We start from the raw sequence: 17,936 nt of genomic DNA, 5'->3' as shown, positions 1-17,936 counted from the left end.
CAGAGCCGGACTGCGAATGGCAAAAAACCGCGATTATCCGGCTCTGACCCTCCCTGCCGCCTTCCCGGCCTTACCTGGTGGTCTAGAGGGCTTTCGGGGCAGGAGCGATTTTCCTATGCTCCTGCCCCGTGCAGATCGCCATGAGGAAATGGCTGTAGGGAGTTCCCAACATAGTCTCAAGAGCCATTTCCTCATGGCGATCTGCATGGGGCAGGAGCTTAGGAAGCTCGCTCCTGCCCCGAAAGCCCTCTAGACCACCAGGTAAGGCCAGGAAGGCGGCAGAGAGGAAAAAAATATGTGTTATTTTAAAATTAAGACTGCTTTTATTATATTCCCCCTCACCAGAAAAAAATTGTGATTATATGAAACCACAAATGGAGAAACCGCGAATGGGGAGGGGGAAGTGTAGATGGATTACTAATTTAAGAGGTTTGAGCTATATGGAGGCAGAGGTGGAGGCGGCCTGCTACTGCAGGGGTTACTATTGCCATTATGTTTGGTCTTAAAGCAGTGTTTTCCAACTGGTGTGCCAGGGGAGTTAGTTCAGTTTAGTTTGTGCCAGAATAGAGTGCATTTTTTTGTCTCTAGAAGTTGGTGGCAGCAAGCAGCGATTCATATGGCCTACTCGTGCCAACCCCAGAGCCTTCTCTGTGATATAACTTCCTGCTTCTGCATAGATGGGAAAGCATCATAGAGAAGGCTCTGGAGTTAGTGCGAGAAGGCTGTATGAATTGCTGCTCTCTGCTGCCAACTGCTGGACACCAGAAAACTTTTAAGAGGTTCACATGGGGAAGATATCGAGAGAGAGAAGGTGAACATGCCTGGTTACTGACTGGAGAGGGAGCAGGAGGGAGAGATGCTGGACTTTTTGTTGGGGGTGAGGCGGAAGAGAAGATAAAATGCTAGATCATGGAGGGAGGTAAAGAAGGTAAAATGCTGGACCATGTATAGAAGGGAGTATGGGAGATAAAATACTAGACCATGTGTGGGGGTGTGCCTTGACAGTTTCAGTGCTAAGTGTGCCATGAGACAAGAAAAGTTGAAAATCTCTGTCTTAGAGGAAGCTTCTTTTCCAGTACTCAGCTGGCATGCTTTTGCATCTGACACTGGTGATCTTGATTTGCCAGCAGAGTTGTCCATTAAAAGAGAGAATAGGTTTCAAATTTGTCGAAAGTTACTTTGTGTCACTTGTCATTTTGTATGTTTTAAGGTGAAGAAGCCAGTGAAGAAGCAGCAGTCCGAGTCATCAAGGAAACCAAATCAGAAGGAAAAGAGAGGCCGTGCTGAGGGGGAAAAGACCAGAAGCAGGTCAGGGATCTACTGAACATGGTGAGAGCAAGGGTTGCTGAGAGAAATCCTAGCAGTACACATTCCCCTGGAGGCGGAGGTGGGAGTGAGTGAGAGAAACCAATTGGAAGGTCATGGATTCTCCGACACAGACATGGGGTGGAGGCAGGCATATGCAGAGCATGGAGGATAGATCAGGGCTGCATTGAAATAGAAGTAGAGCCGGGAAATTCTGATCCAGATGGTGGGAAAATGAAAAGGTAGGGCTGGGGTTTAGTGAACCTCCAAAGATGGATTGAGGAGAGTACAAAAGAAGGAGACTCCTTTCTCTCTTGCTGATGCCTCTGTGATGTTCTTTGTTTTTCAGACCTCCAAAGGTGGATAAAGCAAGGAAAAAGCCTGACCCAGTTTCTGACAAGAGAGTTGAAAAAAAGAAAGGTGAGAGAGAGGTGATGCATGGTGGGCTGAATAGAGAGAAGCAGGTTCGCTTGGGTAGGAAAGTATTGAGGAACAGGCACAATTACAGCATGACTGGTACCATACTATTCTAAGTATACATCTGTTGACAACAATGCCACTATAAAGTTCAAGGCATTCCATTTTTCCTGACACTCAACAGTGTTGTCTGTAATTGGTGCACCTGTGTGAAGCATTGTGGGATTGGTGGTTAGAGCTCAGGGGTTTTGATTTCCTCTGAAACCAAATCGCAGCCAAAATTGGTTTCTCGGTTTCAGTAGAAACAAACTGCCGCCATACCATCTAACCATCCCATAGGCCCTTCTCAGGCCTACCTTAGCAAGCCCTGGTAGTCTAGTGGCCTCTCTGGGGGCAGGAATGAATACCACTCATTCTACAGAGACAAGAAGGGAATATGTAATCACACTTGTTGGTGAAGTCCTCTGACTGAGCCTGTGTGATGGTGCTGTCCCCTAGCTAAAATAAGCCTTTTGGCTTACTGAGTATGTGCAGGGACTCCTGCCATCTGTGGCTCCTCCCCATGATATTCAGGTTTTTTTTCTGCCACTCCTGTTAGGTCTCAGTTTTCCCCTCTCTCTTATTCACAAAAAAAAATTAATTAGAAATTTATCCACTACTTACATTTAAGTCCCCATTCAATAAACACTGAAACCCCACCCCACCCCCAGAAGAAGAGAAGTCAATAATTACTTAAAACAAATCAAACTAACAAACGCAGAAACAGCTTAGAGCTGGCAATTTTTATTTTAGTGTCAAAACCAACTACCTTTAGAACTGTGAGGTTCATTTCAACGCTCCTGGAGCCCGATATGATGGACAGCGGTTCTTCACACCACTGCTAACCTGGCATCATTGAGGCCATAGACTGTGCCTCTCACTCTCTCCCCCCAGGGCCCTTTTTTGGCATCACTGAGGAAGAGAAGCAGACAGTCCCTGACATCGATGGACAAAGAAAAAACACTAGAAATGGCGGGCAATCATAGGAAGCAGCTGCCACAGCAGAGAACAACAAATGAGGTTACCACTCCTCTTTCTCCCTCCTCCCAAGGTCCTGTTTCGGCCTAGAGGTGAATTACCACTTCCTCCCTCCAGGGTCCTGCTTTGGCCCTCTGGGAGAGGTGAATCATCTTCACTAACACCGCCTAAGCACAAACAGGGAAGGCTCCCATGAGCCAAGTCTTGGCCTCTTGGTTCTTTCCCATGTCATAGAAGCTAACTACAGCCTAGGAGGACTCTTGAAGGCCATGCTTTGTTTCTCTTTCGCTTCAAAACACCAGTATTCTTCAAAGAAAGGTTAGCACCCTCATCAATAGCATTCTTCCTCCCCTCAACCATGGGCTCAGTTTAGGCATGTTAGGGGGAGTGCAACCAAGAGACCTTTCAATCTCATTTCCTACTGCCCTCCTTCACCTAGCTTTGTTGATGAGAGGGTGGAGACCTCATCTGGGGAAAAGCCAGCAAAAGGGATCCCTGCTTTCACCAAACCAAACCTGCAATGACTTCTCCTGCAGGCTCACAAAGACGAGTCATTTTTACTTCAGACTCTTTCCAAGTACTCTGCTTCCTCTTCTAACTATTATGAGCAGACAAACAAAATTAAGCAGTTCAGAATAATACACCAGTAAAAGACCTTGTTCTCTTACAACCAATTTCCTTATATCAATCCCTAACCCGGAATGTCAACATACTCATCTTCCACAACCCTCTATAACTTCAAATTCCATAAATATATATATGTTTATAACACATCAACAAAGTTCCTCTATGAGCAGAGCTAAGTCTCCTGGACCCCACTAGATTAGCTCTTACAGTACTGATAACTTCATACCAAGACCTTCTCTATCAATATTCCATTCTCCTTCCATTTGAAGGTTAACAACATCACCTCATACCAAAGATAGAATGCTACCTTTTAGCACAGCAATTAGGTAGATTCAATATGACTACTTAACAATCCATTCAGATAACCAAAGGGGTAGCTTAACTCAAACCACTTCTTCTATGCCATAGTAGCTTACCCTCTATCTGCACTAGTTCCAGCTATCAGTGGAACTTCTAAGAAACTTTTCATTTGGCACTTCTAAGAAACTTTTCACTCGGCACTCCTATCTTTTTAATTGGATTGGATTCCTTTATGGTGTAGTAGTGAAAGCTACACCCTCAGCACCCTGGGGTTGTGAGTTAAAACTCTGTATTGCTCCTGTGCAAGTCACTTCATCTACCCCTGTCCCAGCTACATTTCATTGATTGTGTTACCCACTTGAGTGTGCTTATATGACTGCAAAAAGGCGGTATACAAATCCTAATGCTTTTTCCCTTCCCTTGAACTATTTATTTAGTTTTCTGTGTTCTTCCAGGGGAGCTCAGAATGGTTTACATGTACCTCTCGCTCGCTGAATCTGATAACTTACCTTCTACCATTGATGTATGATTTTCTTCTGCACCTTTTCCACCTCTACTCTTCCACCTTCTTTGATCAGAGTCCCTCAATGCTATCAACACTTTCCATACATCATTAGACAGAACTCAATTGTCTGTTCATCTTTTAGCTTTTAAATTCATGTGTGCCCTTCTTCATTCCAACCAGCCTCTCTGGCTTCCCACAATGGTTTGAGACCCTGATGTTGTACTTTTCCCATCCGATGGAATCTTCTGTTCAATCACTTTCAATCTCATTTTTCAAGCTTTCACTTAGAAAGTTTCATTCTCATATCTTTTACATCTATATGACAAGACTCAAAAGGTGGTGTCAGATTCACATTCTACAACTTTCTACCATGATCTTTGGATTCATCTGAAGTACCTCCCAAGGATCTCAGCTTTGGATTCATCTGAAGTACCTCCCAAGGATCTCAGCTTTAGCTTGTTACTTGAATCAGCCAAAACCTTAAAATACTACTTTTCATCAGTTCCTGTCATGCGATCCCCCCAGAATTGCATCAGAAGAACCTTCTCCACATGGCTGGGAATGGTATCTCTTTTTGCTACGCACATTAAGTTTGAGCAAAGGCAATTTCAGTACCTGCTCTACTTTCCATTCCCTTTGAAAACATCAGTAAAGTAACCACCTGCCTTCACTTCCATAGCAAAGCAGCAGATGAATCCAGAGACTAGTGGGTATAGCTCACATCGACCAGCAGGTGGAGATAGAGAACTGATTAACAGTTGGCCTTAAAGCCTGGTGTTCTTTCTGTTTATTCAGTTTTGCTCTATCTCCCAGCAGGGTTGGAGCTATCCTTCTAGCTCCTGGTCTCTGCCTGCTGCAGGATAGATTGAAGTGGTGTTCCGGTAGGATTCCTCTGTTGAGACTAGTTCTCTTCAGTAGGTGGGGGTGCCTGGCTGTTTGGTGCCGGCTTTGGGAGGTACACCTGGGCCCTCCCAGGTCCCTGCTCCACCCTCCCCTCCGTTGGATAGAGGGGTTCCTTTCCAGGTGCAGGAGTGGCTGGCTTCTTCATTCCAGTTTAAAAAAAAAGAGGCCTTCCTGCTTGTACTGAGCCGTGCTGTGCTTCACTCGGCATACAGTACACTTACCAATGATTGCCTGGCTTCGGGGGTAAGCGGCTGACCGGGTGAGTGTTTTCTTTTCTTCTCAAGTGGGGTCGCGTTTGGAACCTTAAACTCGTCCTTGGGAAATTGCAGGGGGCACCTTTTGAGCCCCTATCAGCGGCCACTTTGAAAGATGTCACACTAAAAACAGTTTTTTTGGTGGCGATGGCTTCAGCAAGGCGAATATCAGAGCTGCAAGCGCTTTCTTGCAGGGAACCCTTTTTGCGTTTCTCGGAGGCTGGGGTGACGGTGCGTACGGTGCCGTCCTTCCTGCCTAAGGTTATTTCGTCCTTTCATGTGAACCAGAGTCTGTTTCTGCCATCCTTCAGGAAGGAGGATTGGGGGAAGCGTTTTTGTCGGTACGGCTCCTGGATGTCCGCCGTATGCTTCTCCATTATTTGGAGGTGACGAATGCTTTTCGCCGGTCGGACCATCTCTTTGTCGCGTTCGCGGGTAAAAACAAAGGGATGGCGGCGTCTAAAGCGTCCATTGCGCGTTGGGTCAAGGACGCTATTGCTTCGGCATATGTGTTGTCAGGGAAGAAGGTACCGGAGCACCTTCATGCTCATTCCACTCGGGCTTTGGCTACATCTTGGGCGGAGTCCGGGGGGATGTCATTAGAGGAGATTTGCCGGGCGGCCACTTGGTCATCAGGGAATACTTTTTCAAAGCATTATCGGTTAGATGTAGCAGCCCGTTCAGAGGCGAGTTTTGGCGCGGCAGTGCTGGCAGAGGCGGCATTGGCGTCCCACCCAGTTTGAGTTTGCTTTGCTACATCCCACTAGTCTCTGGATTCATCTGCTGCTTTGCTATGGAAGGTAAAATTATGGTCATACCTGTTAATTTTCTTTCCTTTAGAAGCAGCAGATGAATCCAGAGCCCCTCCCCAAGTGCACGGGCTGTGTGTAGGGTGTTTAGGTCATTAGGTTAGCCGGGGCTATGGTTGGTAAGTGTATTATTTCATGTCTGAAAAAAAAAAAAAAAAAAAAACACAAGAAACGTCAAACGAGAAAATATCAATGGGATTCAGAAGAGAAAGACACATTTTTTACTGGAATGGAGTTTGTGGCTGCTCATTCTCCTTTCGGGATGCTTGGGCAAAGTGCATAACTGAATAAACAGAAAGAACACCAGGCTTTAAGGCCAACTGTTAATCAGTTCTCTATCTCCACCTGCTGGTCGATGTGAGCTATACCCACTAGTCTCTGGATTCATCTGCTGCTTCTAAAGGAAAGAAAATTAACAGGTATGACCATAATTTTACCATTCTACTATGGTCACTAAATATCTGACTCCTGTGTGTCTGTCATAATTAGATAGTAAGCTTTTCTGAGCAGGGACCATTTCTTGCATGTACCATGTGTAGTGCTGCATGCCTCTGGTAGCACTATAGAAATAATAAATTGTTGTTGTTTCAAGAAGACCCATGCTAACCTACCAAATCTTAAATACTTCCAAGGAGCATCTGCATAAAAATATAACACTAAAAAGACACCAAGCAAGTTTCCAAATGCAATGTGCTCATAAAAATAAAAACCCTACAATAACATACACTTCTCCCTCCATATTTGCTGTGAAAGGGGATTAACAGAACCGCAAATACAGAAAAACCACAAATAACTTTTTCATATGTTATTCGCTGTTTTCTATTAAAAACCATTGTGAATATGGTGAAACCGCGAATAGCATGGTGGGAGACCTGGCCTGTTCCTGAAGGAGAGGCAAAACACGGTGAAGAAAGTGCTGGGAATCGGCAATTTTCTCTGTAAATGCTTGGAATCTACGATTTCTCTATGCAAGCTGATGTAATTTTGAGGGAGGAACCAGCAAGCTAAAAACCGTGAATAATTGAAACCGTGAATACGGAGGAAGAAGTACTACTGAAAGATGTACCATCTTGAGCCAGAATGAAGCAAAAAATATAAAACCACAAAAAAAAAACAACTTTCGATGTAACGCTAGCTCCATGCACCAGTACCTACTGCCACAGACCTCATCTCAACTGCTGAGATAGCATCATACCATAGGCACAGGGATCCTGTACAGCATCAAGTGAACCAATCTATCTTAAGGGTGATTAGATGATAACACGATACAGAATCAAAGACAGTACCAACCAGACTTCTACGGCTTGTGCCCTGATCATATCTGGTCAGAAAAACCAGTACTAAGAACATTTCCAAGAACAATTCAGGTTCCGGAATGTGTATGTTCTACAACAATGTCCTTTATTAATTTTCCCTGTTGGGTAGAAGCAGTGAGCCGTACCTTCATCTACTTTGTACTTTGCTCTATTAATAAGTTATTCCAACAGGTAAGTTGTCAGCCCCCAGTTCTTTAGCACTCTCCAGACCAGTAGAGGTTAACTTTACGAATGGGTATATATCTAATCATGACCAGCAGGTGGAGACTGAAAACAAAACTTTGGGACAGTATATCCTAGCCCCTCCTCTCTATTTCCCTCAGTCTTCTTTCAGTCTCCAGCAGGTGTTGAGTGATCTGTACCCATCTCCCTTGGTAGGGCTGTTGGAATTTGTTTAGGGGGTTTATTGTCCCTGTTTTTAGCCGGACGGAGCTTGGACGGACTCTGTTTGGGGGTTCGTCCGACCTCGGGGGTGTCAAACCCGGCGGGTCACGAGCGGGGTCCCTCCCCCCACTTCCTCCACCTCCCCACATTTTTTTAGAGGAGCCTCAGCAGTAAGCCTTGCCCCCTAAATCAAGCAAGGCATATTGCTTCGAGAGCCTGTGGAGTCTGTTCTGTAAAAAAAAAATAAAAAATCCTGAGGTAGTGCTGGTCTGGAGGGTTGTATCCCTTTAAGAAAACTGTATTTTACTGTATTTTTTCAACTAACCGGCACTTTTTTGCAGCTAGGTCGCGTATGGAGCAATGAGCACTTCTAAAGGGAAAAAGTGCTCATTGTGCTCCAGACGCGAGGCACTCGCGGCCGGCCTGTGCAAGCGGTGTTCAGGCCGGTGCGGTGGAGGAGCTCCGTCGGCAGCGGCTGCAGGCGCCCAGAGCTCCCCGCCGATGGTGCCTCGCGAGTCGGCAGGGAACGGTGGGGAAGCCCGGTCTTCTCCGTCCGCCCACGGAGGGATTCCCCAAACCGCCGACGGTCGGGTTTTAGAGGATTCCCTCTCAGCTGATTTTTTGACAGCTGATGCCGGCTTGCCTGCTTTAGCGGCTGAGACTATTCAGGTTTCTCAGCCGCTTCAGGCTATGGAGGGAGCTTTTTTGGCGGGAAAACCGCCATCTTCTCTGTCTGGCCCCTCCATTTTGTCTTCCACCTCAGGTGACCTTCCCCCTGTTTTGACTATGCAGGGGCAAGGTTCTGCTGGGTCCCCTGCTGTGGCAGGGAGTCCCTTGGGACCCTCGGGGGGTTTTTCTCCTGAATTTTTCTTTTCTTTATGCAGAGCCTATTTTCAGGCGGCTGGGGGTCCCGGTTGCGCCCAGGGGGTTTCGGGGGGTGGGTTTTCCTCCGCGCTCCCTGCGGCTTTGCCTCTTTCGTCTGGCGTGACGTCCCCTCCGCCGCCTCCCTTGTCCAAGCGTCCGCGGGTGTCGTGGGACGAGAATTTGTGGTCGGAGGAACGGGTCGGTCTGGAGGAGGACCTGGACCCTTCTGAGGAGTTCCAGGACTCTCTGGAGGGGACGGAAGCTGGCGGCGGGTTGTCGGATTTCCCGTTCTCCAGTGACGAGGCGTCCGTGGTGCGCCTTTTTCAGAAAGATGAGCTGCCTGACCTTATTCAACAGGTTTCTTCGGTTTTGCGTTTTGAGGACGCGCCGCCGGAGACTCCGCGTGTGGGGGACCCCCTGTTACGGGGGATCCGTTCCGTTTCCCGCTCTTTTCCTATGCATCAGGATATTCGGGATATTATTCTGGAGCAGTGGAAAACGCCGGAGACGCCGTTTCGGCTGGCGCGCAGCATGGCTCGCCTGTATCCCATTCCTGAAGGGGATCGGGCTACGTTAGCTTCGCCAGTCGTGGATGCGGTGGTCTCGGCAATTTCCAAGCGGCATACCGTGCCTGTTGAGGGCGGTTCTGCCTTGCGGGACCCTGAGGAGCGCAAATTGGAGAGCATCCTTAAGCAAAATTTTCAGGTCTCTGCCTTTGGGGTCCAGGCGGCTATTTGTGGGGGACTGGTCGCTCGCGCCGTGTTTCGGTGGGCGGAGCGGGTCTTGGATCGAGAGTCTGACGACTGGTCTCTGGTGGATCAGGAGGTTGCGAAGATTGAGATGGCGGCCTCATTCCTCTCAGATGCTCTATATGACTTGGTGCGGATATCGGCTAAGTCTATGGCTTTTGGCGTGGCCGCAAGGCGTGTGTTGTGGCTGCGCGCTTGGGCGGCGGATGCTGCGTCCAAAGCTAAGCTTACTAAATTTCCCTTTCGGGGGTCGTTTTTGTTTGGAGAGGACTTGGATAAGTTGATTCAGACTCTGTCGGACTCGAAAGTTCCCCGTCTGCCGGAGGACCGTGCCCGCCCGGCGTCTCGGGGGGGTGCGGCCCGGGGGCGTTTGCGGGATTTTCGCAAGTATCGCCCTGGGCGTGGGGCTGCTTCTTTCCAGTCTCCGGGATTTTCCCGGGGTCGGTTCTTCCAGCGCATGCAGCCCTTTCGGGGGGCCCGTCGGGGGGCAGGGAATCCCTCCGCCGGTTCCCCCGCTTCCCGTCCTGCACAATGACGCCTTGCCGGCGCCCCCTTTGGTTCCGGTGGGGGCTCGGCTGCGTGAATTTTTCCCCAAATGGGCCGAGATCACGTCCGATCGGTGGGTCCTGGAGGTGGTGCGGGACGGTTATGCCCTGGAGTTCGCCCGCTCTCTGCCGGATTTTTTCCTCGCTTCTCCGTGTCAGACTCCGGGGAAGACGCAGGCTTTTCGCCAGACCCTTCAGCGCTTGCTAGATCTCAGGGCAGTTGTTCCGGTGCCCCCTCCGGAGTGGGGCACGGGCAGGTACTCCATTTACTTTGTGGTGCCCAAAAAGGAGGGGACCTTTCGGCCCATCCTCGATTTAAAAGGGGTCAACAGGGCTCTCAAGATTCCCTCTTTCCGTATGGAAACTCTGCGGTCGGTCATTCTGGCGGTTCAGCCGGGGGAGTTTCTCACTTCTCTCGATCTGACGGAGGCCTACTTGCATGTTCCCATTCGGGCCTCTCATCAGCGTTTCCTGCGCTTTGCGATCTTGGGTCGGCACTTTCAGTTCTGTGCGCTTCCCTTTGGGCTGGCCACGGCTCCTCGGACGTTCACCAAGGTGATGGTGGTTGTCGCGGCAGCCTTGCGGTCGGAGGGCATCCTGGTACACCCCTACCTGGACGACTGGTTAATTCGGGCAAAGTCGTTGCAGGAAAGCTCCCGGGTTACTGCTCGGGTGGTGGAGTTTCTCCGGTCGCTGGGCTGGGTGGTCAACCTTTCCAAGAGTCGGTTGGTCCCGGCTCAGCGTCTGGAGTACCTAGGGGTGCTGTTCGACACCTCCTTGGGGAAGGTCTTCCTCCCAGAGGGCCGGGTGAGCAAATTGCAATCTCAGATTCGCCTGCTTTTGGCGTCCCGGTGTCCTCGGGCGCGAGATTTCCTCCAGGTCTTGGGGTCGATGGCGGCGTCCCTGGACGTGGTGAGGTGGGCGCGGGCCCACATGCGTCCTCTCCAGTATGCTCTGCTCCGGAGGTGGTCTCCCCAGAGGCACGGGATGGATGTTCCGGTTCCCCTGCGAGGCTTGGCGCGCTGCAGTCTACGTTGGTGGCTCCAGACCCCTCACCTAGTTCAGGGGGTGGGTCTGGATCTCCCGCAGTGGACGGTGCTCCTGACGGAGGCGAGTCTCCTGGGTTGGGGGGCTCAGTGTTTGGGTCACTCAGCTCAGGGCACCTGGTCCGCGGAGGAGGCCGCCTGGTCGATCAACGTGTTGGAGACCAGAGCGGTCCGTCTGGCGCTGTTGGCTTTCCACTCCCTGTTGCTGGGCAAGTCGGTCAGAGTGCTGTCGGACAATGCCACGGCGGTGGCTTATGTCAATCGTCAGGGGGGCACCAAGAGCACTCAGGTGGCGCAGGAGGCGGCTCTGCTCATGGTTTGGGCGGAATCCCATCTGCTGGACCTCTCGGCCTCTCATATAGCCGGAGTAGAAAATGTTCAGGCAGACTTCCTCAGTCGTCACTTCCTAGATCCAGGAGAGTGGTGTCTCGGCGCCGAGGCGTTTCAGTTGATAGTGCAGGCTTGGGGGCAGCCCCTGATGGACCTGATGGCCACGGGTGGCAACGCCAAAGTGCCCCGCTTCTTCAGTCGTCGCAGGGACGGTCTGGCCGAGGGTCTGGATGCTCTGGTCCAGCAGTGGCCAACGGAGGGGCTGTTGTATGTGTTCCCTCCTTGGCCGCTGGTGGGCAGAGTGCTTCTTCGCATTGTTCACCATCCGGGTTTGGTGGTGCTGGTGGCGCCGGATTGGCCTCGCCGTCCGTGGTATGCGGATCTGGTGAGGCACCTGGTAGCGGATCCTCTTCCTCTGCCTCTCTCGGACGACCTTCTGATGCAGGGTCCCATTCCCATGTTCGACCCGTCTCCCTTCTGTCTTACGGCGTGGCTCTTGAAAGGGGTCGCCTTAGCAAGAAGGGATATTCAGACAAGGTGATCTCTACACTGTTGGGGTCCCGGAGGCTTTCTACCTCTCGGGCTTATGTGCGGGTTTGGCGTCTCTTTGAGGAATGGTGTCGGGCGCGGGGAGTGACCTCTTTTCGCGCTTCTCTGCCTAACATTCTGGAGTTCTTGCAGGATGGCCTGGATAGAGGCCTGGCTTGGTCTTCTCTCCGGGTTCATCTTGCGGCCCTGTCGGCTTTTCGAGGGTTGGTGTCAGGTCAGCGTTTATCGGCTCTTCCTGATGTGATTCGGTTTTTGCGGGCGGCCAAGTTGCTTAGGCCTCCCCTACGGCCCTCGGTTCCCTCTTGGGATCTTAATCTGGTTCTCTCTGTTTTGGTGCGTCCGCCTTTCGAGCCCTTGGACGACTGTTCTTTGAAGGACCTTACTTTGAAGGCGGTCTTTTTGGTGGCCATTACTTCTGCTAGGCGTGTTTCTGAGCTGCAGGCTTTCTCTTGTAGGGCTCCCTTCTTGGAGTTTTCTAGGGAGCGGGTCGTCTTGCGGCCTGTTCCTTCCTTTCTGCCGTAGGTTGTTTCTCCTTTTCATGTCAATCAATCGGTGGTTCTCCCGGTCTTGGGTGGTCGGGAGGGCTCTTCTGAGCAACGGCAGCTGCGCAAGTTGGATGTCGGTCGGGTCCTTCGCTCTTATGTGCAGCGGACCCAGGAATTCCGGAAGTCCGATCATCTCTTTGTCCTCCTGGCGGGTCCTCGTCGGGGAGCTGGCGCTTCTAAGGCTACTATTGCGCGCTGGATCAAGGAGACGATTGCTTCCGCTTATCTTCTGAAACAGCAGCCTGTTCCGGAGTTTCTCAAGGCTCATTCCACTCGGGGTCAGGCGGCTTCTTGGGCTGAGTCGTCGCTCGTGCCTCCAGTGGATATTTGTAAGGCTGCGGTTTGGTCTTCCTTGCATTCCTTTGTTCGTCATTATCGGGTTGATGTGCAGGCGCGTCGGGACGCGGTGTTCGGTGAGCGTGTACTGGTATCGGCCCTTCGGGGGTCCCGCCCGTGAGAGGGACTGCTTTGGTACGTCCCATTCGTAAAGTTAACCTCTACTGGTCTGGAGAGTGCTAAAGAAGGAGAAATTAGGTTCTTACCTGCTAATTTACTTTCTTTTAGCTTCTCCAGACCAGTAGAGGTCCCCACCCTGTCTGTTGTTGTTGTTGTTGGGGCTGTTGCGCGGGCAGTTTTTTGGTTTTTGCTGCGGGTTCTAGTATTTTTCTAGGGCCGGGGAGAATTGAAGAACAGCGGCTGTGGCTCGGCTGGCTTAGCTGGCGAGCTGTGGGGACATTCTTCCTTCGGGAATTTCTCCTCTGCATTTTCCAACAGCATTTTGGGTATGTTATTTGTTACTCCTTTCGGAGTATTGTTTTTTCTCTCTGTTGTTTTCCAGTTCTTGGTTCTGCTTGGCTATTCGGCAGACTGAGGGAAATAGAGAGGAGGGGCTAGGATATACTGTCCCAAAGTTTTGTTTTCAGTCTCCACCTGCTGGTCATGATTAGATATATACCCATTCGTAAAGTTAACCTCTACTGGTCTGGAGAAGCTAAAAGAAAGTAAATTAGCAGGTAAGAACCTAATTTCTCCTTTTCTCACAGTGGAGTAAACGGGTCTTAAAAACAAACATCTAAACAACCAATGTTACAAATAAACAGATGGGTTAGATCAGCAGTCTCAAACTCAAACCCTTTGCAGGGCCACATTTTGGATTTGTAGGTATTGAGGGCTGCAGAAAAAGTAATTAATGTCTTATTAAAGAAATGACAACTTTGCATGAGGTAAAACTCGTTATAGTTTATAAATCTTTCCTTAATTGCTTCTGATAATTTGAGCTTTACACAGCTGAAAGCAGTGCAACATGCAGAAAGTGAAGTTTAGATAGTTTTTCACTTTCTGCGTGTTGCACTGCTTTCAGCTGTGCATAGCTGAAATTATCAGACGCAAATTAAGGAAAGATTTATAAACTGTAAAGAGTTTTACCTCACACAAAATTGTGATTTAGATTCTAAACTATCAGCTGCAAGAGACAAGATTTTGGTGTACTCCTCTAGGCTTTTTTGTAGAGGGGAGAATCAATATCTAACTTCTGCCTGGAAAACTTGTGCCTTAAGTGTCCAGTGGTTGTGTTCGCAACCACCTTCAAGTCTCATCTCTTCCAGCACCGGACACAACCACCATCTTACATGGAGCAGTCACCACCAGGAGAGGTGCCGAATTTCACGAGATTACATACACTCACACAAGCTGCTATGCCTCCAGTGGTTACCTTACTATACGCGATTGTAAGATGGAGTGGAGAGGACATAGAAACATAGAAACAGACAGCAGATAAGGGCCACGGCCCATCTAGTCTGCCCACCCCAATGACCCTCCCCTACCTTTCTCTGTGAATAGATCCCCTGTGTCTATCCCATTTGGCCTTAAAATCAGGCACGCTGCTGGCCTCAATAACCTGAAATGGAAGACTATTCCAGCGATCAACCACCCTTTCAGTGAAAAAGAATTTCCTGGTGTCCCCGTGCAGTTTCCTGCCCCTGATTTTCCTCAGATGCCCCCTTGTTGCCGCGGGACACTTGAAAAAGAAGATATCTTCTTCCACCTTGATGCGGCCCGTGAGATACTTGAATGTCTCGATCATGTCACCCCTCTCTCTGCGTTCCTCGAGTGAGTACAGCTGCAACTTATCCAACCGTTCCTCGTACGGGAGATCCTTGAGTCCCGAAACCATCCGGGTGGCCATTCTCTGGACCGACTCCAGTCTCAGCACATCCTTACGGTAATGCGGCCTCCAGAATTGCACACAGTATTCCAGGTGGGGCCTCAGGACAATCATGTACAGATGTACGTGATTGTCCTCTCCACTCCACCTCACAATCGCGTACAGATGCAGGAAAGCGCTTGCGTGAGGTTACAGCAGTGAGGTGGGCAACATTCTAGAAAAATGGTACCATATCAAGGGCCTCAAAATAGTACCTGATGGGCTGCGAGTTTGAGACCACTGGGTTAGATGGTGCTATCTACTTAAAAAAAAAAGCACTCAAAGCTTGCTTAAATAACAACCACTACTTTGAAAAAAAATAATAGATTGTGGCAACTGGCGCATTACAAGCGATTGCTGTAGCACATGTAGACCTCAGTAACAGCAGCCACTGCTTTCCCAGAATGCTCAACTACTCAACCCACAAAAAACCTGCATACCATACATATACAGTTAATTTCACAGCACTGGTTTGAGCCACATGTGCAAATGCTATCTATGATCACATCTGTTCACAGCATTACTAACACGCTTGTGGTCATCACATGGAAGTCGCACCTGTCAATACCAGCTCTACAATTCTGATAGAGCTGTAATACTGAGACATACAGTGGCATATTAAAGGGGGGGATGCAGACCGCCCTAGGTACTATCTTGGTGGGGGCGTTGGCACATCTCCACCCCTCCCACCACAATTGCATTCTCCCTAACCCCCCCTCCTCACTTACATCTTTAAAATCTTTGCCAGTGTGAGCAACTACTCTAGCCTTCTGCTTGCGTCAGCCTGGCTCCCTCTGAAATTACTTCTGAGTCGCGGGGCCAGGAAGTGACGCCAGTAAAGCCAGCGGAAGCAGCAGGCTGAAGAAGCTTCTCGCGCTGGCAAAGATTTAATAAGGTACGGGGTGGGAAGGATGGGCGTGAGTATGGCGTAGTGGCATAGAAAGTGCGGGGGGGGGGGGAACAGAGAGCAGGGCGCGGGGGGACGCCACCTATCCTTGCTGCTCCACTGGAGACATATTCCTCTTCTCCAAGGGAATGTAATAACATATTGAAAAGGCACTGCTGACCCACCTACTTCTCGGCAGCCACTGGATCTGAGTTGACATAGACACTAGTATGCTGTAAAGGCAAGATGTCAACTTTTCAGCTGTTCATTAAATTACAGGACAGCCTTCTTGGGGAGCCACAAATCACATTGTTGTAAAATGGCAAAACTAAATCATCCTAGGCTGCAATGAACCATGAACAAGAAATAACTGTGCATAGATCAGCACTGATGGCCTGATAAAATAGCACCTCATAATGGAAAACACAAATTCCACTGTTGTTTTCCATTTTGCTTTACCATTCAGGTAACGTTCTATTCCTCTTAAACAGGTCAACTACTTCTTCACACAATAATCGCATACATCACTTCCAGGCAACAGTTTCTTTAGAGGTCCACCACAGTTAGAACCTGATACGGGACATCCTAATCTTCACCTGACCTTTCTGACTTGGACCCAAACACGTTTCCAAATGCCTTCATTTTTTTAACACTTTCGACATTCTGTCATCAGTGCTCTTTATCCCAGGACAAGCAGGCAGCATATTCTTGACTGATGGGTGACGGCACCGACGGAGCCCTGGTACGGACAATTTTAGAGTGATTGCACTCTAAGAACTTGGAAAGTTCTAGCAGGCCGCACCGCGCACGCGCGAGTGCCTTCCCGCCCGACGGAGGCGCGCGGTCCCCAGTTTCTTAGTTTCCGCGGAGCTAAGAAGACGCACTTTTCAACGGCTGTTGAAAACTTTTTTCTCTTTCGCCTTCCCACTCGCGTAAACTCGTTGGGAAATATTGTTTCCCTCATTTTATTTTCTTTTCTTTGTTAAAAAAAAAAACTTAATTTGTTTTTTCTTTCATTTTTTCGGTTTCGCCCCAGCGGGGCCTGTTGCCACCATCGAGGCCTCGGCCTTCGATTTGGCTGAAGCCGTTTTTACCTTCATGCCCCCTCAACCCGGGTTTAAGAAGTGCCAGCGGTGCGCTCGACCAATTTCACTCACAGACCCGCACAACTGGTGTCTACAGTGTCTTGGTCCTGACCATCGAGCGTCCACCTGCACCCGCTGTGCCACTTAAAAAGAGAACTTTAAAAAATCGACAAATCCAACAGCGATTATTATTTGGTACTGAGATGTCGGATTCAGCGGCACCGGTTCCGGCTTCGGCCCCGACGCAGTCGGCACCTACTTCATCGACACCGCGCGATACCGCGCCGGCGTCGCATCCCTCAGGTAAGCCGGCTAAGAAGCCTTCCCTGCTGGAGCGTCCACCGGTCTCAGTGGCAGCGAGCCCAATCCTGCCGACCTCGAGGCGCCCAAGGAAGCGCTCCGCTCCGATTGAGGTTAGCCCCTCGACATCGGGTTCCTCTTCGGAGTGTAGAGCGGCACCCAAGGTACCGCAGAAGAAAAAAGCGGTACCGGTGCCTTCACTGGACGAGCGCATTGCCGCCGTCCTGCAGGTCCAGCTCAAAGAACAACTCCAACAGCTGCTTCCTGCTCTTTTGACACCGAGCCTTCCAGTCCCGGTCTGGTCTGAGCCGCTGGTACCGGCAGTGGAGCAGCCTCCTTTATCGGCATCCACCTTGTCGGTACCGATGCATACCACTTCCTCGGTATCAATGCCGGTCTTAGCGCCGGAACCGAGATCCTTACACCAGGCTGTTCAAACCTCGGCGCCGACACAGCCTTTAACATCTCCCGGTACCATTTCACAGAGGTCTGGTAAGTCGATGCATAAAACTCGACACCTAGAACCCTCCACACCGGACTCCCGGGACCGCAGTTTTCAGGTGAGGGACCCTGATCTGTGGGGTGATTCGGAGGACCCTCTCCTTTCGGAGGGAGAGTGTTCATCAGGGGAAGAGGATCCTTCTGGGTTAGATCTCTCCTCTAAACCTGATTCAACTTCTTTTACCTCTTTTCTCAAAGAGATGTGTGACTCTCTCTCTATTCCCTTGGAGGCTGAATCCAAAAAATCCAAGGCATTTCTAGATGCTCTGGACTTTGACCAGCCTCCAAGGGAATTTCTCAAACTGCCTCTCCATGACATATTAAGAGAGACATTTTACAAAAATCTTGAGACACCCTTGACCATCCCAGGAGCTCCCCGCAAACTGGACTCCTTATATAAAGTCATACCTATTCCAGGCTTTGACAAGCTGCAACTCCCCCATGAGTCTTTACTGGTGGAATCTACTTTAAAGAAATCCACGGGGGCTAGTGTATA

General features: G+C 49.7%; 1 protein-coding gene across 3 annotated transcripts in view; it reads left to right on the top strand.

The window, feature by feature from the left end:
* The window catches only part of HDGFL2 (HDGF like 2), an 85,507-nt gene that overhangs the window by 14,557 nt on the left and 53,014 nt on the right, over positions 1-17,936 (top strand). For all 3 annotated transcript variants that reach the window (XR_004540430.1, XM_033956254.1, XM_033956253.1), the window contains exons 10-11: positions 1,211-1,308; positions 1,655-1,725. Coding sequence is in view for 2 of the 3 variants with exons in the window: in XM_033956254.1 (XP_033812145.1) it covers positions 1,211-1,308; positions 1,655-1,725 (169 nt within the window). In the remaining variant the exon portion in view is untranslated. The remainder of the gene's footprint in view (positions 1-1,210; positions 1,309-1,654; positions 1,726-17,936) is intronic.

This window comes from Geotrypetes seraphini, chromosome 8 (genome assembly GCF_902459505.1).
Source record: "Geotrypetes seraphini chromosome 8, aGeoSer1.1, whole genome shotgun sequence".
NCBI classification, from domain to species: Eukaryota; Metazoa; Chordata; class Amphibia; order Gymnophiona; family Dermophiidae; genus Geotrypetes; species Geotrypetes seraphini.
Note: the sequence above shows the minus strand (reverse complement) of the source record. Positions and strands in the feature narration are given on the sequence as shown.